The sequence below is a fragment of the Palaemon carinicauda genome, chromosome 2, assembly GCF_036898095.1.
Source record: "Palaemon carinicauda isolate YSFRI2023 chromosome 2, ASM3689809v2, whole genome shotgun sequence".
NCBI classification, from domain to species: domain Eukaryota; kingdom Metazoa; phylum Arthropoda; class Malacostraca; order Decapoda; family Palaemonidae; genus Palaemon; species Palaemon carinicauda.
In genome coordinates, this window is record NC_090726.1 from 122,070,488 (window position 1) to 122,095,487 (window position 25,000).

Genomic DNA, 25,000 nt, shown 5'->3' on the forward strand with positions numbered 1-25,000 from the left:
CTAGTTATTTAGCAAGCTCTCCCAAAACCTTGATTCATATTTATACTAGTTCTTGTTTCATTGTTTATTGGGGGTTTCATTTCAGTATTCTCGGTAGAAGTGACTTAAAAGTTTCCTGTACAATTAGTAATATGTGCATCATCATTGTTGGCTGATTTATAAATTTTGTACTGTACACTGTACTGTTTCTATTGGTAGCACTTTTGGCACATGTGATTAAAGTTTCCCTTTAAAAGATGATGCTACTCTACTTCCTTACCATATCTTACATACATTTATCAAATTTCTTACATGAACTTAAAAGAACAGAATTTTAATAATAAGATTTCTTATTTCTATACTTGCCTAATGATCATATTACTTCTCTAGAAGCTCCGTTTGATCAATAATTACCAGTAAAGTTTTTAACTTTTAAAATTTTCCCATTTCCTTTCCTTCAATAAACATGTACTGTACTAAGCAAAGGAAGGAGTATTCTAGCGGTAAGTGGTAACTGCAGCCTCAGTTTCAAAGTAGAAATTCTCCCTATTCTCTTGACAACATGAGGAGGTGAGAAGGAGGGTGGTTATGTATATGAACATCGGATGAATATAATTTAGAAATAAGAAATATTATTACTAATATTGTTTATTTCTATGAACCTCTCCTGATGTTCTGTGATTTCCCCATTCTACTGGAGGTGGGACGCCAGCTAAGGAAAGAGATGATATAAATTTAATTAAAAGCAGTTTACTAATCTGGTCTAGATTACTTTTAACAAAGCATCTCAAAATATGGTTTGAAATATGGGACTCCAGGTAGTTTAATAAAGCTGTTTGAAATAGTGGATAGTATCTCGCCTAAATGATATTTCTTGATCTAAATGATACTTTGATTAATACCAAATGAATAATTAAATCAAAACCCCACATACTTGTAGATAAGGGCATAAAAAACCAGCTGAAATTGAAGTTGATTAGACAACGGCTCAGCAGCCATTACAGGGCCTAGAGCCTAACAATGTTCATAAACAAACCATAATTCTTTAAGATAATGTATAGTGAAAACCAACTTGTGTCAATGAGCAGGTGCTGAAATCTATCCAAACCATATTTTCTTGAAAATTTAAGGTTAAGTACTATATGGTCTAGTAAAATTTCGTATGATCACTTTTGAGCCTATTGTTAGATTTATATCTAATTCTTTGTAAACTGCTATGACCAAATTTCAATTGAAAAGGAAATTTAAGTTTTTGGTCAAGGGGTGATTAGGGGCCCTCATCCCACAAAACCAAATAGGGACGCTACCTCTGATAAATTAAATTTTGACCAAATAATACTGGACAGCTCTTACTGGACAAAGAAACCTATTTTTCCTGAAATGCTTTTCAGGAAAGGTATGAGAAAAAATTGAGGTAAACTCATAGTCTTATAACTTTTTTTTTGCCTTTGAAGGAAGACAAAAGAAGACAAAATCATCTTGCGTTTTCTGAAGATTACTTTGTCATATAGCATTTATAACCAACTTACCTGTTTAGCTGGAGCTAATGTCAACAGAAAAGGGTTCTCGCCATGAGAACTTAAGAGAAATATTTCAACTATTCAAAATTCGGAAGCAGTAATTGAAATAAACAGATATTTAAAGAATAATTATATATGATATAAGTACAAAAATTAATATAACACCTTTTAGATACTATAAAGCCTCAACTGTATTCCAGAAAAATTACCTTACTACCGTAGGCCTTTCAATACTCAGTGATAAAATACAACCACTATAATACCTGAAAGGGACAGATCTAATCTATACTTCATAAGCACAGAATTAAGCATGAGCCTAGGTCTCTTATAGGCATAAAATAATATTTTTTAATGTGGAGTAATAAGAAAATGATCTGGAATAGGTCTGATCAGAAACAGAAAAGACGAAGAGAATGGGGTGTCAGTTACCACTTACTACTAGAATGCTTGTACCTTTACGAGGTGCATGTATTTATTGAAGGAAGAAAATTTTTAAATTTAAAAATCTTGCGGGTAAGGGTTGACTAACCGAGCTTCCGGAGAAGAAGTAGGGAAAGTTCATAGAAATAAATGGGTATCTCAATTTCCTGCAATTCAACTTTTGTACAGGAGTGAAGTTGACTTGTACCTCTGCATATACATGAGATGTGCTTATCTTGGTGCCATCACAATGAACAATGTCTACTGTACAGTATTATCAAATAGCTAATAACCATTTTAATGCTTTCCTTCATGTATTGTAACTCAACATTGAATTTTTTCACTCAAGTTTAGTACATATATTTTTGTACATACAGTACTAGTTCATCTTACATCGTCCTAACATGTATGAGCTAAGTAAATGCCATAAAGCTGTTAATTTCAATTATTTTGGTCAAGGGTCATACGGAGAAGGGTAAACTACTATAACCTGTGCTCTATTATTAATAGGACCTGATTTTTAATACACTAAATTTGTAAAATCAAGGTTAAAAGGTATTGAATGGTAATTTTAATTGTTCATGTTGTATATATAAAATATACTCATTATACAGTAACTTTGTAAAGGGCTGCAGTTGTCATGATCCAATCTACTGTTTTTATTCTGTTAGGATTCTTCATCGGCTTTAAGCCAGCTTCAGACCTCACCTCATGGCCACATCAACTACACATCATACGCTTCATCAAGTACAACTGACGGCCTACTCACAACTGTCATTTCCTCCTCAAATCAGGTACTGTCCTATAATGCTATCGACCTCTTTTAACAGTGTGTAAAAACCAGCTTGAGGAGCATGATGTGAAGTGTGGTGCAAAAAAATGAGTGACAGCATGGAATTGCAGCATATTGCTTACTTGACAGATACAGTTAGATAGTTTTAACTATTATTCATTTTCATGTACAGTACCTTTAATGCACTTCATTTTGGTATGATTACTGTACAGAGCAATGAAAGTTTGGGCAGTTCAGCATTGTAAAATAACTTACAAATATGATATGCACTGTATATACGTATTAAGGTTAGAGATGTAGCTGTAGGAAAATTTTTAAAATATATTTTTATAGCCTGCTGATTTTGCTTAGTAGGAAAATTTATTTGGTTATAAATTCATAGCTTTGGTTTTTATTGGTATGTCATAGTTCAAGTATATTAAAGATGTCGGTGAGGAATACAACAGTTCTTTTAGCTGTCGATGTTCTGGTAACTTTATATTATTGTGGAAGGAAGATAGTGTCTGAATGATTACTGGAACAGTACTGTATATAGATTTTTTATCCTTTTAATGATTTAGCTTGCTAGTTCTTATTACGAAGAATTTAGTGTAAGATATTCTGGTGAATTCATGCACAATATTTAATGTAATGTTTAGAGTGCTTGGTTAAAACATTTATCCTATATCCTGATAACATTAAATAGTGAATCCTTCAATTTATGTAGTACTGTACTTAATACTACATTGTAAGTTTTAGGTTTTAACCAAGAAATTTTAAAAGTGTTTAATTTAGGTCAGGAATAAAATCTCATCTTGCCATCAGCACTGTATGTCCCTCAAAATACATAAAGGTATTATTAAAACAAAAGCCTTTTGACAGAACTGTATAATAAAACCAAGCCTCACAGTGAATATTATGAAACAAGTTATTCTACCTCTTAGAAGATAATGATTCATCTCACACTCATAGTTTGCTCAAATCATCATACTCAATTTAGTCTGTAGCCAATGAGGTACTTTACTAACATCCAATTCCTCTTTACTCTGACTTCCCTTTTTTGTCATGACATCATCAAGTTTTGGATGACTATGGGGCAGGATGAGTGGTCTGAAGATAGTTATGAGTTTTGAACCTAAAGAGGAGCAAACTAAGAATATTTTTCTATTATTAGTCTCTCTTGTGGGATTAATAATACATTGTTAATTCTGTGGCTTTCTGGTTTTCCTCGCTTTTCAAATTTTGTATTCAAATTTCCATCGATTGTTGAAAAATTGATTTAACAGCAATGTAGGTCATAAAAATTGCCTTATTTTGCAATTCCTTATTGGGTGTTTAGAGACTATTCTTGCATTGCATTAACTATGTTGAAGGTGTCGGCGCAATGTGATCTCTAAATCTATTCTTTGTGCTCAAGTTCCTTCATGACATCACTGTATAAGTAGAATACCAGTACTCAATTACATGGAAGGTCACCTTTTGCTTCACTTATGTATTTTCTGCCTCTCAATTTCTTCTGAAGAATGGTATTTTTATACTTTTTCATATTAGCCTTTTCCTAAGTCTTCAACCTGTCCATCTGATCTTTAAAAGATGCAATGTTCTGCAAAGTTAATTCTCAAGTAAATCTACTGGATAAACCCATTTAGCCCTCCCCCCCCCCCCCTATATGCCGTCTTCTACCTGCATACTCCATGTCAGTGATTACGGGCCTAGGGCTTTGTCTGTATCCTAGACTATTTTTTGAAAGGCTTTGAAAAATGAATCTCAGTTCTAGTATATGACAGCTTTGAAAAGAACTAGAAACATGTTTCTTATCAGAAAATTTTTAAGAAATCAGGTAGTGTACTTTTATTTTTATATTCGGTCTATCTTTTTATTAATTTTTTTCCCAGTACTCACTTTTCTCTTAGGAATAGTCATGCACTATATTTTCAGTGTATTATGAGCCTGAATGTACTATTTCCATGGTTATTGTTCAAGATGAGACAGTATCTATTGGCAGTTTAGTGGCATATGCTAAGTCTGGTAGTTGATGTTTGGCAATACATAGTCCTCCTTGTCATCATTCTCTTAATTTTTTTATGGTGTTGGCAACTTAACAGCCATCCACATTTTTAAGATTAGTAATGATTGCATTGCTGAGCTTGCTCAAGGATTTTGCTGCATTGAGATCTTAAGTTATCTGTTCATGGGCATAGTTGAAGAGAATGGAATATGTGAATGCATTCGTAGTATACTGTGCTATCTTCGAATAATTACCTGTAGAACCCAGATTTGATTCAAGTCTGTATATTTTCCAATCTTGATCTAAACTTCAGTCATTCTACTTTGCCACCTCAAAAAGTGTTGGTTATTTGGCTGAATACTTAGGAATATTAATTGTTTTTCCAGATGAATTCCAGTAAAACCATGTTGTGTAGAAAGGCATCCATCAGAAATAATTATGATAATCATGAATGGTTTTATGTTTGGTTTTCACCTCATGAGGTTCTTATCATTATTACTGTTATTATCAAAATGTCAAAGCTGCAGCCCTAATTTGAAAAGCAAAATTCAATATGCCCAGGTGCCCCCAAAAGGATAAGTAATCTGGTGTGGAAAATAAATGGAGAATAGAAAATCAAGGAGAACATAAAATAAAACAAATTGAGATAAATAACAGTGTTAGATAAACAATTAATAAATGAATGGCAAAAAAAAATCTCTTGGGAACCTGCCCAACTAAAATGTATTTCTATCAAGTTTGAAATTCTAAGGTGTAACCAATTCATATATTTGATTTGGAAGACCATTTCACAGTATGCTACTGTGTAATAGAATAATGAGCATTAGACTTAATACCTTTTAGGTATTTTTCTGTTTTCAAATCAAAGGTTTATATTTCATCAGATATATCGTGTTCTTTGCTATATTTCCTTAACTGCTAATTGCTGTAAGACAGGAATTGTCCTTCTGTATAGCTGATGGACACTAGAAGTGTCCTCTGTTTTCACTATGGGTAGTAAAACAGGGTTTAATCCCAATCCTTCTCTGTTCTTTGTAATGGAAGTAAAGTAAGATTTGAGCTCAGTACTAATGAGAGTTAAGGACTTCCTTGTGTAAGTGTCATTATAATGAGGTCGTTTTATTTGTGAGCATGGTGAAATTTCCAGGCTGAGCAACTGGGTTTTGTTGAAATAATATTTTGTATTTGTGAGTTATGTCGTATTAGAAAATTATTAGGTGGTTTAGCTAAATGTCCAAGTATGTGTTTAAAGATTTTCAACTAGATTTTAGTTTTAAAAGCTACTGTTTTGCAACACAAAAGCTTCTTTCACACCCATTAATCATACATATGCCTATACTATAGTTCTAAATGTTCCCAGGTTCACCAATCTTTTGTCTGTTAGAAAGATGTAAGTAGTCTTTCCATGCATGAGACATTTTGATTGACAGTTATGTACTGTATCAACCAAGAACCTCACTTGTAAGATGGTGTGTGAGGTAGTGAAAATCAGGGTAGGTTGGAGTAGTGCATTCATTTTACACAAAATTCTCATCAAAGGTAGACTAATGGCAACTATAACAAAATTGACAGCTAAATCTAACTTCTAGCAAATACAGAACTGTTTACTAAAAGAGTGTCTATGTATATATTGTACTGACTAACAGAAAATTACAGTAAGATATGACATACATATGCACTTGAAAGTATACAAAAATAGAAAAGTTAGCAAGAAAATAAACATTCAAGTACAGTAATATGAATTTTAGTACTGATATACCAATTACTGTACATCAGCCCATGAGAAGTAAAGTTGAAAATTTTTAATTAGTAAACAATGAAAGTAGCAGTTTTTATTATATACTGTATGTCTATTTACAATATTTTAATAGACTTTTAATATTTTTAATGAAGTTATGCTCTGATAGATGCAAAACCATTTTATCAAGAGTTTATTCAAAATAGGCGGACATACAGTATTCTTAATGTTTATAAACAGTAAGATCAGGAAAAACCAAAACAAGTTCCCAGAAACAGTTTCCTTGTACAATCTACGCAGTACTTATTAACAAATCCAGAAGAAGACATCTTAAAACACACTAAAAACATAAATCAAACTACCTGGAGTCCGGGGCTTTTGTCAGACCAAGTGCGACACAGAGACTGAAAAGACAAAGGTTCCTTGTGTGCCAAAGCATCGCTTCTTAAAATTACCCACTAGATTGTATTATTATTATTATTATTATTATTATTATTATTATTATTGTTATTAGTTAAGCTACAACCCTAGTTGGAAAAGCAAGTTGCTATAAGCCCAAGGGCTCCAACAGGGAAAATAGCCCAATGAGGAAAGGAAATAAGGAAGTAGATAAACGATATGAGAAATAATGAACAATTAATAAAATATTTTAAAAACAGTAACAACATCAAAGCAGATATTTCATATATAAACCATAAAAAGACTTATCTAAGCCTGTTCAACATAAAAACATTTGCTGCAAGTTTGAACTTTTGAAGTTCTACCAATTCAACTATCCGATTAGGAAGATCATTCCAAAACTTGGTTACAGCTGGAATAAAACATCTAGAATACTGTGTAGTATTGAGCCTCATGATGGAGAGAAGGCCTGACTATTAGATTTAACTGCATGCCTAGTACTGTATTACAAACAAGATGGAACTGTCCGGGAAGGTATGAATGTAAAGGGTGATCAGAATTATAAGAAATCTTATGCAACATGCATAACGAACTAATTAAACGATGGTGCCAGAGATTAATATCTAGATCAGGAATAAGAAATTTAATAGACCATAAGTCCTATCCAACAAATTAAAATGAGAATCAGCAGCTGAAGATCAGATAGAAAAACAGTACTCGAAACAAGGTAGAATGAAAGCATTTAAACACTTCTTCAGAATAGATTGATCACCGAAAATCTTAAAAGACTTTCTCAATAAACCTTTTTTTTTTTTTGTGGAATTGAAGAAAACATAGACCTAATGTGTTTCTCAAAAGTAAATTTGGTGTTGAGAATCACACCTAAAATTTTAAAAGTCATGCAGAGTTAAAGAAACATTATCAATGCTGAGATCTGGATGTTGAGGAGCCAATGTCCTTGATCTGTTTACAATCATACTTTGAGTTTTTTTTAGGATTCAACTTCATGCTCCATAATTTGCACCTTGCATTAATTTTAGCTAGATCTCTATTAAGGGATTCAGCAATCCCAGATCTACATTCAGGAGATGGAATTGATGGAAAGTGTAGCATCATCTGCATATGCAACAAGCTTGTTTTCTATGCCAAACCACATGTCATGTGTATATGGTATGAAAAGTAATGGACCAAGAACACTACCCTGAGGAACACCAGATATAATATTCCTATACTCACTATAGTGCGCATCAACAACTCTTTGTGATCTATTACTTAAAAATTCAATAATGATGCTAAGAAACGACCCACCCACTCCCAACTCTTTGAGTTTGAAAACAAGAGCTTCATGATTAATACGGTCATAGGTAGCACTAAAATCAAGGCCAATCATACGAACTTCCTGACAACAATCATTACTGTACTAGAGGAATAAGTCTATTCAAAGGAAGAAACTCTCATTGTTTTTTTAATTAAGGGGGTAGATGTTGATAAAACAGAGCTTCCACTGGAGTAACTGTTTCGGAAAGATAAGCTGTTACTGCAGCAGTAGGTATGGGAGAATTCACTTTTATCATCTGTCTCGGGTGCATCTTCATAAGGCTTGTACTAGGTGAGAATATTTTTTTTCAGCTTAGTCATAGAGTATATGAATCCTCACAGGTCATGATCACATCTGTACCAGGCAGATAAATTGAGAGTTGAACAGGTAGGCCAGTCTGTGAGCAGACTGGTCAGTGAATCGTGTAATCTTCAAGCATACTGGTGTAACAGCCGTCAGTGATGAGTGAGGAGGCATGTTGACTGGCAAGGAAGTTTTAGAGCTGGACTGGCTGGTAGTGAGCTGCTCAGCAGGAAAAGCCACATTATCACCCACCCTTAAACATTCTCATCACTGCTTCATATAATAGCCGGAAAGAGCTGTCTTCTGGTTTAAATTCCAACACCAAAACCAGTTTTAGGAAGCCTCCTTCAACAATTATGGAGTATGACAGCAGCTGAAGCTTTGGCAGTGGACACAGGTGATATGGCAAAGCAGTAAAAGAGTCCACTTTCACCACTGCCACAATATTTTCTTGTATGTCCTCCTCTAAGAATATCAAAAATACTAGTTCGGTGACTACTCGATGTACATCTAATTTCAGAAGCAGAGAACAGGCTATGATTGTTGTTACCTAGGAAAATAGGGTTTCTGTCCAGTAAGGAAATAAAAGCATGGTAGGCCAAGTGGAAAGCCTTGACTAGTATGCTGTTATATAATAAAAGGCAGTGAGTGCATACAATAAAGCACAAATAGCAGCACTAGGACAGCACAACATCCAAAGTGGGGCAAAATTGTTATATAAAATCTACAGAGAAATAATGTAATGAATTATTGGTTTAAAGATTTAAAGGCCATTCATGAATGGCAGAGACAAGGGATGGTGACAGTGCCCTAGCTAGCAGGACAATGCCCTAGAGACTGACCATATATACATATGACCAGTGCCCAAGCCCCCTTTCCACCCAATCTAGGAACAGGGAAGGCCAGGCAATGGCTGCTAATGACTCAGCAAGTAGACCTATAGGCTCCCCCAAATCCCCCATCCTTAGCTCACAAGGATGGTGAGGTTACAGACACAACCAAACACTATCGAGCTTGAGCGGGACTTGAGTCTAAGTCCGGCATTCAACAGGCAGGGATATTTCCAATAACAGAATTCATGCGGTAATGAAACACTTAATGAAAAAATGATCAACAAGTTTACATAAAAAGTTATAAAAAAAATACAAAAATAGCCAGCCTAGAGTAAACAGAGCAGCTCATTGAAGCTAGAAAAGTAAAATACAAGGTAAGCACCAAAAGTAAAGTAGAGAAAAAATAACCGTGCATATACTCTTGTATCCAGTTCAGTAGGTAACTATTATAAGATAAATAATTAACATAAACAAGGATGCGCTTCTAAAAATTAATCAGGTTAAAACTTATAAAGGTAATTAGTGATAAAACTTTAAAACAAAAACAAATGATAAAAATGTGAAATTATTATCAAAATAGAGGAAATACTAGAACAGTGCAAACACAATAGAATTGGTAAATTCTCAAAATGATCAAAGCAAATAGTTTCACCTAGTGAAGCCAGAAATCCAAGAGACAATCCTTGCCACTGGAAATTACATGCTGAATACAGAAATCTGTTTTATTACTTGCTGGGTGATCTTATGAAATTAAAGAGGGCTGAAATAAGGAATGATTACATGTAATAGAAAATTGGGAAATTAATTACCTTAGTAATTATCTCTGGCATAGAAATTTTCTATTGAATAAACACCTTGAAAATTAGATTAGATCTGATAAGAGGACTGAAGATAAATGAAATGTGGGTTATTGTTGGTGAAAAGATACAAACTGATCCAGATGGAAAGACTATAATCTTTTGTGTTATAGGCAAAAGAATTGTGAGACTGGGAACAATTATGTGTATAGGCATATATTGATAAATGGGGTTGAGAGGATTAAACTATACTTAGTATCTCTGGTTTGAAAACATTAGAAAAAATGAAAAAAAAAAATTGCACTGCATGGTGGTTTTGGACATATTCTTATGTTTAATGGTTGGTTTATATCATTGCAAGATGTACCAAAATACTTTCTCTGGGCCTGACTTCTTTTGTCTCTGAGCTAATTTATATTGTTATAGTAGTTTAAATTTCATATTACTAAGTACTGCATAGTTACCAGGGCTTTGGTACTTAACTTTGCTCTGATGTAAACTCATCTACTGTACAGGAATTTATGCCAGTCTTAATTGTCCGAGGCTGGGACATACTGAATAGTACAGTTTAACTTTTCAAATTTAACATTTTCTATTCATAGATTTAAACTGCTCTTGAGGATTTTAAGCACTAAAAAAGACATAGTAACTCCTTATTAGATATATTTTGTATGCAGTTCCAGACTCTTCTACAAATGCCTTTGTCATTTGATATAGTGAAAAGCAAAGGCATTGGTAGAGAAAAAGTTTGTTTACTACAAAATGAAGGTAACGAATTTGCAGTAAATTTTAGGCATTGGAAATTTTACAAATTATTCTTAATATAATTTTTATTCTATTAATATTAGCTCATAAGGGAAGGGGAATATCTGCAAAGTGCACACATAGTGAAGAAAGCATCTGTATCTATATTTTTATATTTTCTTTTAATCTTTAGATTGTGTGTGTTTTGACAAAAGAAGACTTTGTCATTGAAATACTGTACCTTCACTTTTAGGTTCAAACTCATAGCATATATATATATATATATATATATATATATATATATATATATATATATATATATTATATGTATATATATATATATGTATATATATATATATATATATATATATATATATATATATATATATATATATATATATATATATATATATATATATATATAATGTCCAAATAAAAAAGTGTAAATACATGTGGATATATATAAATTGGACATTTATATATATATATATATATATATATATATATATATATATATATATATATGTATATATATATATATATATATATATATATATATATATAGGATATGATTTTTTTATTTTTCTGTTGAATGCATACAAAGATTTTTCTATTTAATTATAATAATTGACAGGTTATATAACTAAATATATAATAGCCTTTCTTATATAATTAACTGAGTGATTAAGTATTACAAGTGACATGAAAACACAAAGCAGGAAGGATGCATTTAAGCAGGAAACTTTATTGTTAGTACAAAACAGTGTATCAATTCATAGAACATGAAGTTTGATTATCTGTTACATTATGATAAAAATTGCACTTGACCATTCAATTTCAATTCTTTAAAACTACAGTAAACTCACAAACTTTGCAATTTTTTCCTTGGCCACTTAGATTTTATGTTTTTATATACAAATACTAATTTCACAAATATTTTATTAGGAACTACGGTAATTATGATAAACATAATTTTGATAATGAAATTTCTTATTGTCATAATCACCTGATGTACATATGGATTCTTCTGTAGAAGTTGAGTACAATCGGCATTTACCCATAAAATCTAAAAGAAATTTAAAATTTTCCCATTTTTTTTTCACAGTTGTGTCAGGTGGGATCAGACCTTTCCAGATTGTTTCCTTTTACTGCGTATTAAGATGTCTTCCCCTGGTTTTGTTAGCAATTACTGAGTGACATGAAGTGTGTTTGGCAATTATGTCTAGGAGAGAGATTACCTGTATTCCCTTTGTGTATGGTGTCGGGTACAAAATTGTTATTTAAATGACCGTTGTGAAGAGAGTGTTTCCCTCACAGTACCTCTCATGTAATGGTATGTTTTAGTGGTTGCTGATAAAGTTTACAATTCAGAGTGCAAAGGAAGCTAGGATAGTTGATTATAGTGAGGATGACGACAATAATAATGACACACCTCCACCTTTACATAATTGACATAATTAGACAACTTTCAAGAGTGATGAGCTTCATTGCTAGTCCAGTGAATCCTTTCATAAGAGCAGTAATTCTGGCTTTACCCAGCCTGTTGTCAAACCTATCCTAACTCCATCCCCAAGTTGGATCTAATGTTAATAGTGTTTCTTTTAATAAGGGTTCTGAAAATTCACCGCACAAAACAGATTCAAAAGCCTCACACAGAGCCTCGGAATTCTTTAATTAATTGAAACTGAAAAAAAATTTGCATTGTTCAGGAACAGAATTTTAAAGTGATTTGACTATAATGGGAGGACCTGAGTGGTTTTTAAAAAAAGCCAATTAATAGAGAAGGGATCTGATTTACTCAGATTTTAATAATCCTTTGGTTTGTGGACGTAAATATCTATATTTTACAAAGGCAATGCATTTTCCTTTTTGAGACTGAAGAACATAAGCTAGTGCTTTCATCTTGAAGGGGATTTTCAGCAGGAAGGGTTTGAGACTGTACACATTGGTAATCTAATTCAACCCCCTGGAGAAGCTGCTAAACTATCCTTTATTTCTCCTCTCACATCTTCGATAACTAGAAATTAGAAATTTGAAAGATCAATAGGGGTAAGGGAGTCTTAAGGTTAGGAAATTTGTTTTGGGAATTTTGGGGTGAAACTGTTCATCCATGCTCTAAAAGCTTGGGAGGGTTTTGAAAACCATTATAGCTTGATTTTATGATAACTGTTAAATGCCAAGCTTCAGACGGGTACTTGTTAAAAGATGAGTGCAAGGGGTAAACTGAGCTTGGAAACTGAGATGGGACTTATGACCGTGATGCCTAAAAAGAAAAATTGTAAAGCAGAGTCTGAGGAGACTAAAACATTAACAATGAAGTTGAGTGTCCAAAAATAGCTCCTACTCAAAGTTACACAAGTTATTTTCAAAGTGTCAAATCCAGGCTCCATTATACCTACTGTATAGCGTCCATTACAGTATTAGAAAATAATAGTTTATTGACGAAACAATTTGAATTGTTGGATGTCTTAAAAACTGATTGATTCTTTTGCTTTGCAAAGTATGATAATTCTTGAAATGAAAACCACGAAGGGTCTTTAGTAGTAAACATCAACCAGCTTAGATCCCTTGACTTACTAGCCATATACTCATCAACACACTAAACAGACTGATGATGTTCCAGTGACTTGCTGACAACATTTTTTCATTCTTTGATAAAATCTATTTTTTATGATTCTAGATTTCATCATCATGTCACTGATATTTTAGATATGGAAATTCATTATGTTCAAAAGAAAATTAGATTTTTCTTCCTAGGATAAGTAGAAAGACTTCTTGACAGTAAAGAAAGGCAATGCAAACTCTAAAGGGTAGTCTTTTCGTGGGATAGAAATTCAAGAACTGATATGAATACCTGTATATAATATCTTTTAAAAGATGAAAATTGCAGATATATGCTTAACTAGACATGAAGTCCCCCGCAGGTGATTTCAGTTCATTTATTGGAAGAACCAGGACAAAACTCAAGTCTGATAGATCTATCAGATCTTAAGTTATTCATATATATATATATATATATATATATATATATATATATATATATATATATATATATATATATATATATATAAATGAAGTTACAGTTGTCATTGCTGGTGCAATAGTTTGAAACCTCAGGTTGGCAAACTAGTAAAGCCATATCTTTGACGACTAACTGAAACAACTTGATGCTTCCCTCGATTTCCTTATAAATACTGCGTAACATATGTGATCCAAGTTGCTGGAGAGTTTTGGCTATCTGGAAAAAAGTTATTGAAAGTAAGCTGGGGAATGCCGGAAGTTGTACAAAATTTAAAGTTATAAGAGTAAAAAATTTGAAGTTATAAGAATAGAGTAGTAATGAGAAACTGGAGGAAGAAAAAGAAAAGCCTCTTGCCTAACAGAGACAGAAGAAAAAATAAACAGAATGGAAGATAAATAGTTATATCAGAATACATGTTTGTTGTAACCTCACTTTTTGTGCTAGGTTATTCCTTCACATCAACCCAAAACACTGGCCTTACTGTTTTCTTTCAATACAGGACTTATTAAACCTAATTGAATAACATGATAACCACTCTGTGGTTAGATATATTACACCTTGTTGCTTGACATCATGAATAAAATTCATTAAGATGGTTGGTTGGTCACTGAACTTTCAGCAAGCCCTAAAGGAAAGATATATAATGAGAATACTAAAAGTGATGTATAGTTTATGTTAGCATTAAACTAATTAGTATGAATAAGAAGCTAGTTGGGCAAGAGCTACCAGTTATATATGCGTGGTAGCCTGAGTAAAACACTCATTGTATTGATGAACTGAACACTAATCCTAAATGAAACATGAGTATTGTAGTTTAGTGCATGCATACATGAGTGCATTACGAAGAGAAATGAGGAACAGTACTTAACTTTCTTGTATGTGTGGTGAATGATGAAGCACATATACTGTATATCTGTCTCAAATCCAATGTCTAATATCACTGCACTTACAGATGCTTTGCAGAACCAGAATAATGCACAGTACAGTATTGTAAAAAAAAAGGTATATGTTTTACAATGAAAGACTAGAGATACTATTGTAAATATATGAAGCTATTCCAGGTGCTTTCTACAAATACAGTGTGTGTTAATAGTACTGTATTGCCATTCTACTGTACATTCACTAAAAACTGGTGAAGAAATTTTCTACTGTTATTTTAGCTTCAGCCAAGAATTTTGCTGTCGGAGTACTAGCACCTACATTTAAACCTGTGATATGCTAGCGGTTGCACTGGTATAGTACCTATGTACACTGCGATCTAAAACATGGTGCAACCAAGCAGTTTTTGCCAAAATTTTAACAAATTTATGTAATACAGGTACATTTTGCTCTAAAGGAATCAATATGCTTGTACATTCATATATGAAAAAAGTGGTTGCTTAAGAGCGTTTGCTTCAGCAAGCGGAAAGATATTAGGATCCAGGCTACCAGCTCAGTTTCCTACCTCATTATGTAGTGGTTTAATAGCGTGGCCTGGAATGCAAGAATTTTGCAGTGGAAGGGTCTAAATTGATGAAGAATTTGAGGCATTAAGAGAGGATCTCGAATCTGTTATGCACTGTGCACCATCAAAACCCTTACTGACTGGTGCAGTAGAGCTACTAGGTAAACCTTGAGTAAGGCTACGGTTCAAAATGGGCCAGGATAAGAATTTTCTATTTAATCAAAGACTTGCTGCCCTTCTTCAATTTCACGAAAGGAGCAAAGAAAGACAAGAGATTTTGAAGTTCATTACTATAAAAACTACACTATTCAATGGCTGGAATGGCATAATCATCATAATTTTTATTATAATCAACTGGTGTTCTCTGAACTAAAAGCTGATTTTCTTTCACGCTTTGAACTATTATGATGGTCAGCAGCCATTTGAACATATTTTTCCAAAAATAGGATCCGTAAGGCCTTCGCATTCCTCGCAACGATTTTGTAAATCACAATACTGCACCCAGCATGAGAGACAAAGAGAATGCGAATCATGATCACCTAGAAACAATTCCCTTGAACAGTTTATCCAGAAATTATTAGCTAATCTAGGAAGAAACATCTCTTAAAATCCCTAAAAACCTAAATAACGCTAACAATATGGAGATTGGCCTAAAACCTCGCCGACTTGATAACACAAGAACGACACAGAGACTGAAAAAAAAAGTACCGTACCCAAGCCATGGTTATTGCCATTAGCCACTAGATTGTCTTAATACTCTACTGAGGCCTAACCCCATAGGAAGGAAAGAAACAGTAAAATTTTTAGATTTTGGTGGTAAATGTCGATACTGTATTAACAGTTTCAAGAGAGAATCAATTTGAACATCAGAGGAGGTTCATAGATATAAAAGGAAATTCTGCATCCAGTTTTTATAAAACTTATTAAAGAAAATTGATTATCCTACTATTTGCCATTACTATCTTGTTCACTGAATACATTTTTTTATCTTGGAAATTAGATAAATCTTAGGTGACATAGTTATACAAAGTTGCTAACATTATAACTCTCTCTCTCTCTCTCTCTCTCTCTCTCTCTCTCTCTCTCTCTCTCTCTCTCTCTCTCTCTCTCTGTGACTAACATTTCATGTAGCTGAAATTCAAGCGAGAACTTACTTTACAAGTCTCCAGCTAGGAACTGCTGTATTTGTGGTAAATGTAGGTTATTGTGGGTCTGACTGCTTACACTCCAGGGAATATATAAAGTTAAAAGTATTAGTACATGTAGTATTCCTTCCCCTTGATAGTATTATTGTCTTATCGCAAATATTAGGGTATGTTTGTCATCATATTCAAAGATAAGAAAAATAAAGAGAATTATGAAGAATTGTTTATAAAGGATGCAGAAAGTCCTTAGAGAGGGCTTTTCAAACATGCTACACAATATACACACAGTATATTTCATTTACATGCTCAGTATATTTTTAGTAGTTACCATATTTTACATAGTTTGGCCTTATGTGGTATAACGAAAAGATCACTTGCATAAATATGAGTCTACTGTAAGTTTTTACCCTGAAAACAATCATAATCGTATGTAAAGCTAGAAAATATGTCAAGAACATCATACAGTATTAATAAAGCTAGATATATTTAAACTTATTTCCTAACACCTTGACACCTCTTATTGAGAAGCAGATGCATGTAATTTACTTGCTTAAAGTTATGTTACTTTGCATAGATAAATTGTAAAATGATATTGTTTGATGGCTGAGCGACCTTCCTGCTTGGTGCAGTAATTTGCATGCTGACCTTAGTGCCATGAGTTGCGTGGTGTTTACAGGAGGGACTGGACTCTTTAGATGCCCTGAGTGCTACCCTTGCCAGTTTGGGCTCCCCTACTCATCCCCTCACATCCACTACCTCACCGCCCAACCCTTTAAGCAGCACTACTACCACCACTACTACCATCACCACCACTGCTGTCACCAGTACTGCTGAGTCACGGCATAGTCTGACGGCTCAAACACCCCAGGTTAGCTACCCACACGGTAGTTATCCCTGATGAATTGGAAGTTGTGTACTTTGTGCTGCTGTAGAACTACAGTTCAAGTCATGCTATTTTAAAGAAAGTTTTTCAGAATTCATTATGCTTGAAGAAAGGTCCTTTTAGAAAAATATTGAGAGCTTTATAAGAAATTGGTACCTTATTTGATGTGTTCATTGAAAACCAGTTTTCTTCCCAATGTATAATTTATTGACTTTTTAAGTACCCTTAGCTTAAATTTGTATTTATGTTATACTGTATAAGCTTTGGAACATATCTTGTCAGATTATCTGTAAGAATGCCATTTAATTATTGAGTGGCAATATTTGCAATATAAACTAAAAATATTCTAAAATTAATTTGGTCTATGAAGCACTTGAAAAGCATGGTACAGTACTTTATGTCATGGTCATTTTAATTTAAGTAGTGTAAATTTGCATGGCAACTCAGCAGCATGTTTTCTATAAGCATTTTTGAAACATTACAACTATTAATTTTAGTTAGTTTCACATATGCAAGTTCTAAGTAAATAATATAGCCATGTACAGTACTGTATAGTAAAGCTCAAAGGTCAAAATATAAAAGATTTAGTACATAACAGGAAACTGATAAGGTTTTTAAATTTTACCAATTGCAAGTATCCCAGAAAACTCTACAGGACTGTGTTTAAATGAAATTCACAATATGTAGGGCACAGTACGAAAATTTTAACTTACAGTTTGTTTTAATTGAATAAAATTTGCTGTTCAATTTAATGTTCTTCAAACAAATACAGTTTAACAGAAGATATGTTAGTAATATAGTCAATCGTTTTATACTCAGAGCCGAGATGACAGTGCTTGGCAGAGTGACACAGAGAGCAGCTTTGGAGGTACCCGTCCAATAACACCAGGGTTTCCTCCAGCAACACCCACTACACCATATTTGAATCAAGGGCTTCCACCTAAAAGTCCTACAATGCAACGGTAGGTGCTAAAGGATATATTTTTTTGTTTTACCCTAACTTTTTTTTTCTGCTGAGAGCATGCTTTGGCAGGTTATGTATTATCTACACTTCAAAAATAATAAAGGCCAACTTGATCTTGTATGAAGTTAGTCCAGTTTTGTGCCTGAATTTTTTTTTATCTTTTTCCTTAGATTTTGCTTGCTAGATTTTTAAAACTTTCATTCTGCCTGAAACTCAAAATTTTAGTAAATCTGTTTTGGTTCTTGTAGGTTTCATAACTGAATTACCTTTCCCAGTAAACTAAAAATAAGTGCAATACTGTAATGTAATTTTTCCCAACCTTGAGATAACTCTTAAAAGCCAACACTGTTTTTTAACATGAAAATTTAGAATGTGCGAAAAACGTAAATAAGAAATCACTCAGTATTTCAAATTGCATGTTTAATGTGTACCTTTCTGTAAAATACTATTATTACCCCTTCATATGTTGAACCTTGCCAATACTGTATTTAGAATTACAATGTACAATTTAGAAAGTTTAGAACAAATTCCAAAGCACGTAATTCCTTTTTGTGAAATATTCAAGTTCAGAATGTGAAATTCCAGTGTTTTCACAACTGAAAATTTGCACATTGTATGGTAGTAATTGTTTGATTTATTGTAATCCTTCTAGTGATGGATTTAACTCTAATTGTATTTGTATTATCCTCCTCTTTCTCTTTCTCCATTGATTCTGCTAACACCTTGATGATCCCATGGGTGCCACTGACAAATCTGTGCCGCTGCTAACAAACGGGACTTATATACTGTATACATAAAAAAAAATTGTGCATGCTGCCTACCCTGCAATACTACAATGGACTTGCACTATATTTTTAAAAAATAATTTTATGACTAACCCCTTGATACCATGTGTCTTATGAACCCAATTTGAATTTGGACCATGGGTATCCCTGTGTTGATTCATGTGGAAACAAAAAATGTGGATGGTGCTCTGAACATTCCTATGTTTGTTAATCAATGTTGGTAAATGTGCATAAATGTTCAATATGTGGATGCCAAGCAGAAGAGCTCATCTTGGCCTGTCCTCTCTCTCATCTCGACCTACCATCAAAAAGTCTGCATCACTTCCCAGGTTAGCTTTAGTTAGGACCTATGTTTAGCACTATTATATTACTCTTTTATCATATTCATAATGTATACAATATCTCTTTAGTACAGGTAATATTTAGGTAGCATATAAAATTTAACCTTTAACTGTAGTGCTCTCTGACTGAGATGGATACAGTAATTTTTAAAAGCAAAATAAAAAATAAATAGTACAGATTGTAACAGATTAAGATGGAATTTTATGTAAGTTGTGTGTGCATTAACTGAGAACTTTTATTACGGTCACCATGAATATACCATTATATTGCATGCTTTCCCTTCACAACTACGCATTTAATGTTTTGCATTTGCTTCTATTTGTCATCGATTGAAAAAGTAAAATATTTAAAACTGACATTAACTGCAGGTGGGATTATAATGGTTACCAAGCATGGCAAGTTACCCTAGCGGTTGGAAGCTGCCTATTTATTGATAACTGGTCATTCTTTTTCCATAAGGGAAGACAGATGTACTTCAATTTGTTTTAAGATTTTGTGTTCTTTCATCATTCATATTAGTTGCTGATAATTTGATGTATTTGCATATTTTTATAATGTACTTTTATTTTTATTTTATTTTATTCATTTTCATTGTTTAGTTTTGAAGTTTGTTATCATGTACATTTGTTGAATAATCCTTTCATTTAAATTGCTACAAACCCTTTGGAAGTCCTGGAAAGAAATCCCAAAAGGTCTTTTCCAGTAAGCTACTAGTATAGTGTACAGTAATGTATGCCCCGGCCAGATCTGCCAACATGAAAACTACGGTGATGGTAACTGATTGCACCAGTGAAATGATTCAAAGCGAATGCACATTTCTTATTTACACTTTGTGAAGGGGATTAAAACAAGGTTTGGTATCAAAAGGATTCAGGTTAATAGTGAGAGCTTCATCATAAGCTACAATATTAAATTATTTGCTTTTCTGCTAATTTTCATAGACTGACACAAAAATTCTCTGGATGACTAGTGTTTCCATGTCAGTTTCAGTTCATTCGATACAAGTAGGCCACACCCATCTTGGATCTTCATGTCTGGAGGCTATTTAGTTATCATAACTTAATTATTATAGTCTCCATAACTAATAAGCAATTAATGCTTGATCACATTTACACCTATTTTATGTAAATGCAAGACTAGTATATTTGTGCATTACTTCTAGATAGCCAAAGAACTATGGTTTCTGTTGTTCAGTTGTACAGGTTGTTACTAACTAAATTAGATCAAATTTACCAGATGTCAAAAAGAAATTAAAAAACCACCTGTTTAGTATTATCAAGTGAATTTTCTACATAAAAGGATGGCCACTACTTGGTACCTTCCTTGCTAGAAATTTGCTCTAAGGATTCAGAATTTTTTATGAAATGATGATTGTATTGTTGCACTGCTCTATTTGCAATCATTATTCCTACAAGTTTCATATGATAGTAATGAGAAATACCCCATCTAGGTCTTGTCTGTTAAATTGCATATACTGTACATTAAAAGGTAACAATCTCAATTCCTGCCTGCTCAATTGTTTATATCACAACAAAGCAAGGCACATAGCCATCTCAAAAATCACTCTTATACTGGCTAAAAGATTTGGAGGTTCATATGAGAGTAATGAGGAATTCCCCCTCTAGGTCCTGTCAATTATCTTGCATACACTGTACCTCCAAAGGTTAAGAACCTGAAGTTTTGTTTTTTGTATTGTTCATATTACAGTATATACTGCAAAAAGCCATCTCCAAACAGTCTTATTCTGTATAAGGGATTTGCTGTCATGTGATGTGCACATAGATACTGGTATATCTAAGAGTAGGACTACGGTTACTGTATACTATGGTCAAAGGCTCTAAGCCTTATCAGAATGTGCTTTAATTCAATGCAGTAAGCTAGTTGTGTAAGTCTTGAAACTACCAGTTAACCCTTGCCTTTTTTTTCCTACGCCTATACAAACTTTCCGTTCTTTAAACTAGGAAATTTCTTCAGTGGAGCTGGAACGCCCGTTGAATTCATTAATGAGGTAATCAACAGCAGGTTGTGTGTGTGGGCAAATAGACTCGTCTAGCCTGTCAAAGACTTCACATTTATCTTAGGTTTCAACGAGTACGGACGTACTGTTGCATCCTATCTAAGGCTGTTTAATCTTTTTCTTATTCCTTTAGTTTGAATGGTGATATTGGCTTAGTGTTTATTAATGGAACAAAGCAGGATAGTAGGTGTATAGTATTCCCTCGCCATATTGTTGTTCACCTGTTGCTTCCCCAGTTCATTGCAGATTTATAAATATATTTCAGTAAACAATATTGTATATAGATCTTTACTGTAGACTCTTCTTCATATTACCAGTTTTCAAGGTCAGATAAGCTTTATATTTTTCATATTTTGATTATTTTTTAAATAGTCATTTTTGGACTTATGAAAGCTTGAATTTATAAAGATAATAAAAAAAGATATGTCTACTGCATGGTTTTATGGAACACTTGGAATAGCTGTGGGATTACTGTATATTGGACACTGCCTCGGTTTTGATAAACCATCGATAGATCCAATCCCTACTTATAGGCATAATTGTTACTGTACAGTTATTTGCTTTTTTACCAAGGGTAAATTGTGGCCATTTGTGTTGAGAGCCAAGAAAGCCAACTTACCCAATTTTATTCTTGACAAGCCAATGAATTGCCACAGAGACTGTTAGCACTTTTCTTGCCTTTCGGAGCTCGCCATTCACTGAAGACACTGCATACAGCAATCCATTGCCATATCATGGTTCACCTATCATGACATCTGTACACCGGGTATTTATAAATAAGTTAACTCTAAGTCTACATTGTGAAGTCCTATTATTTTCCTCAAAGAGTTACATCATAAGGTTTTTTCTCATAGCTTTAGCTTCGGGAGTAAGAGTCCGCAAACTTGCAGCATTATATAGAAAACTCGAGTTCTTCACCATGACTCCTGGCTTCCTCTTGATGCTGACTCCTAGCTGCCTGTTTTGAACCAAAAATGAAAGGCCTCTCCAGTGCCGGGATATTCTTTATATCATGTCTTTAAAGTTAAGGAGTGACAACCTCCGTCCAGTATCTAACCTGCAGGGATAATCTGTTTCAAAATACCCAAACCAACAAGCCCCTTTCTACAAGGGCTATCCATATTCTAATGACCTCCCTCGTGACAAAAATTGTTTTCATATTGACATTTTTTTGTTAATTCTGTGTGCAATTTCAGGATATACAGAGCTTTACAGGTAGGTCTGAACATAGAGCATTTATAAGAAATGCTAGAATCAAATCCAAGCTGTGTGTCATGATGTTATTGAGCTAGCCTTGTCCATGGCACCTACGAGTGATGGTGAGTAACCTGAATAAAGAGGAAACCTTTCATCATTTGCCCCTCAGTGGACTAACCATGATAAGCATCTAGCTCACCCCGGGGATCTTCTCTTATGATACGAGTTTCAACTTGTTTTTCTATGATCACCTGGTGTGCACAAACTAATAATTTGCTTAGTTGGAGAAGAATATCCAGGGGCTCCAACGGGGAAAATAATAGCACAGTGAGGAAAGGAAACAAGAAAAAAATAAAATATTTTAAGAACGGCAATAACACTAAAATAAATATTTCCTATATAAACTATAAAGACTCAAACAAACAAGAGGAAGAGAAACAAGACAGAAAAGCGTGCCCGAGTACACCCTCAGGCAAGAGAACTCTAACCTAAGACAGTGAAAGGCCATGGTACAGAGGCTATGGCACAACCCAAAACTAGAGAATAATGGTTTGATTTTGAAGTTCCCTTTTCCTAGAAGAGCTGCTTACCAAAGTCTCTCTTCTACCCTTACTAAAGGAAAAGTGGCTACTGAACAATTACAGTGCAGTAGTTTACCCCTTTAGAGGAGAATATGTAAAGAATAGGCCAGACGATTCAGTACATGTGTAGGCAAAGGAAAATGAACCATAACCAGAGAGAAGTATATAGTACTGTCTCGCCAGTAAAAGGACCCCATAACTCTCTAGCTGTAGTATCTTGATGGGTGGATGGCGCCTTGGCCAACTTACTATCTACCCTGAATATAAAAGATGGTACAGTAGTCGAGAGTACTATTAACCAGGTAACCTTGGCTCCAGTACAGTAACAGCATTAGTTGACAGTAATGTACATATTTCAGCATAAGAGATGCTGTAATGGACTCATTTGAGCCTGAATATGTATGTCTTCCTTATACTCACTAAGTCGGTGCTGTGCACATTGATACAGTGGCCCTAGAGGTATTTTTGTGTATTGGATTACTTTTTCTAATCTTTCACAGTAAATTTCTCAGAGACCACACAGCACTAACCCAAAAATAAGTATTTCCTTCATCAAAACATTGTTTTTTATTCAGTTGTCTTCCCACAAATTTTAAATCTTATAAATGTTTACTTCAACTTATTTTCATAATGTTATATTTTACACTCGCATATCACCAATCTTCTTACTGGCCATCATTTTTTCATCTTGCTTAGCCTGAATTTTCTTCTTGGCCCATTGCATGAGCTTTAATCATAAATATCTTATAATCATCAATGCCAGGCCAGGTTATTGCATTTCTTGTTACCTTCTTACACCTTTCAAGGGACCATCCCTTGAAAGTTTAGTTCTGAATATTCTTTACTGGTAATAAGTGCTGTAGAGTATCAGTTACTAACCTTGGACCTTGTTGCATAACTGATTGATGCTTTTCTGCATAAATTGAATGATCAAGGAATGTAGAATTTTTTATAGCTCAGTCACTAGAGCGTACATTATCAATTTGTTTTCCTCTACTGGTCTTTAGAGGACTATTATTCAGCCTCTTTATCTCATGATACACTTTGTTTCGAGATCTCTTTTATCTTGCAAATCTGGTAATAAAAGGCTGGAGAAAGGACACTACACTTTTTTTCCCACACACTGTAAATGCTTTAATTTCATTCTTGGAGTTTTATCTTGCAGTGTCTTAGTTCTTAATGCAGTTGGTGTTGAAAGAATTTACACTGCCAATAACTAATTAACAATCATTCTTTGCTGTTTTGACTCCACACTACTCATTACTTAGGTACAATCAGTCTCATTGGAACCTTTGCTACAGGTTTCCCTACGTACAAAGTTATCTCAAGCAAAGTAATGGACGTGTGTATCAAATAATGTAAACCTTTTAAACAATGTTGAAGTTTTTTTTCACAGCATACAAAAATATATTTTACCTGGGTTCTCTTCCCCATATCCTACAAATTAGATTTGATAGACAGCAAAAGAATGAACTACCAGTTTTATGTGAGCCATTGGCACTTCCTTCTTAGGGTAGTTTTCCTTTAATAGTATTTAGCCCTTTTCAGTAGTTAATGTCAGTTTTGATAATGATAACTTTTTTAACCATCGGTAGAAGAGCACATGTAAAATATTGTTTTATAAATCAGGAAACAAAAACTATTTTAAGGAATCTTGTAATTTGGGGTAAGAAATTAATTCTTGAGACATTGAAATTGCCATAAATGAAAAGCTGAAAATTGCTGCTACTATAGCTAAAACATTATAATTACAGTGATAGCTTTTCAAATGATTGCTACTAGCTTGCTT

General features: G+C 33.6%; 1 protein-coding gene across 5 annotated transcripts in view; it reads left to right on the forward strand.

Moving 5' to 3' along the window:
- The window catches only part of by (blistery), a 493,729-nt gene that overhangs the window by 451,969 nt on the left and 16,760 nt on the right, over positions 1–25,000 (forward strand). For 2 of the 5 annotated variants that reach the window (XM_068357719.1, XM_068357712.1), the window contains exons 13-16: positions 2,591–2,713; positions 17,119–17,310; positions 18,145–18,287; positions 19,335–19,403. In XM_068357719.1, the coding sequence (XP_068213820.1) occupies positions 2,591–2,713; positions 17,119–17,310; positions 18,145–18,287; positions 19,335–19,403 (527 nt within the window). The remainder of the gene's footprint in view (positions 1–2,590; positions 2,714–17,118; positions 17,311–18,144; positions 18,288–19,334; positions 19,404–25,000) is intronic. The other 3 variants (XM_068357733.1, XM_068357725.1, XM_068357737.1) reach the window with 3 other exon arrangements.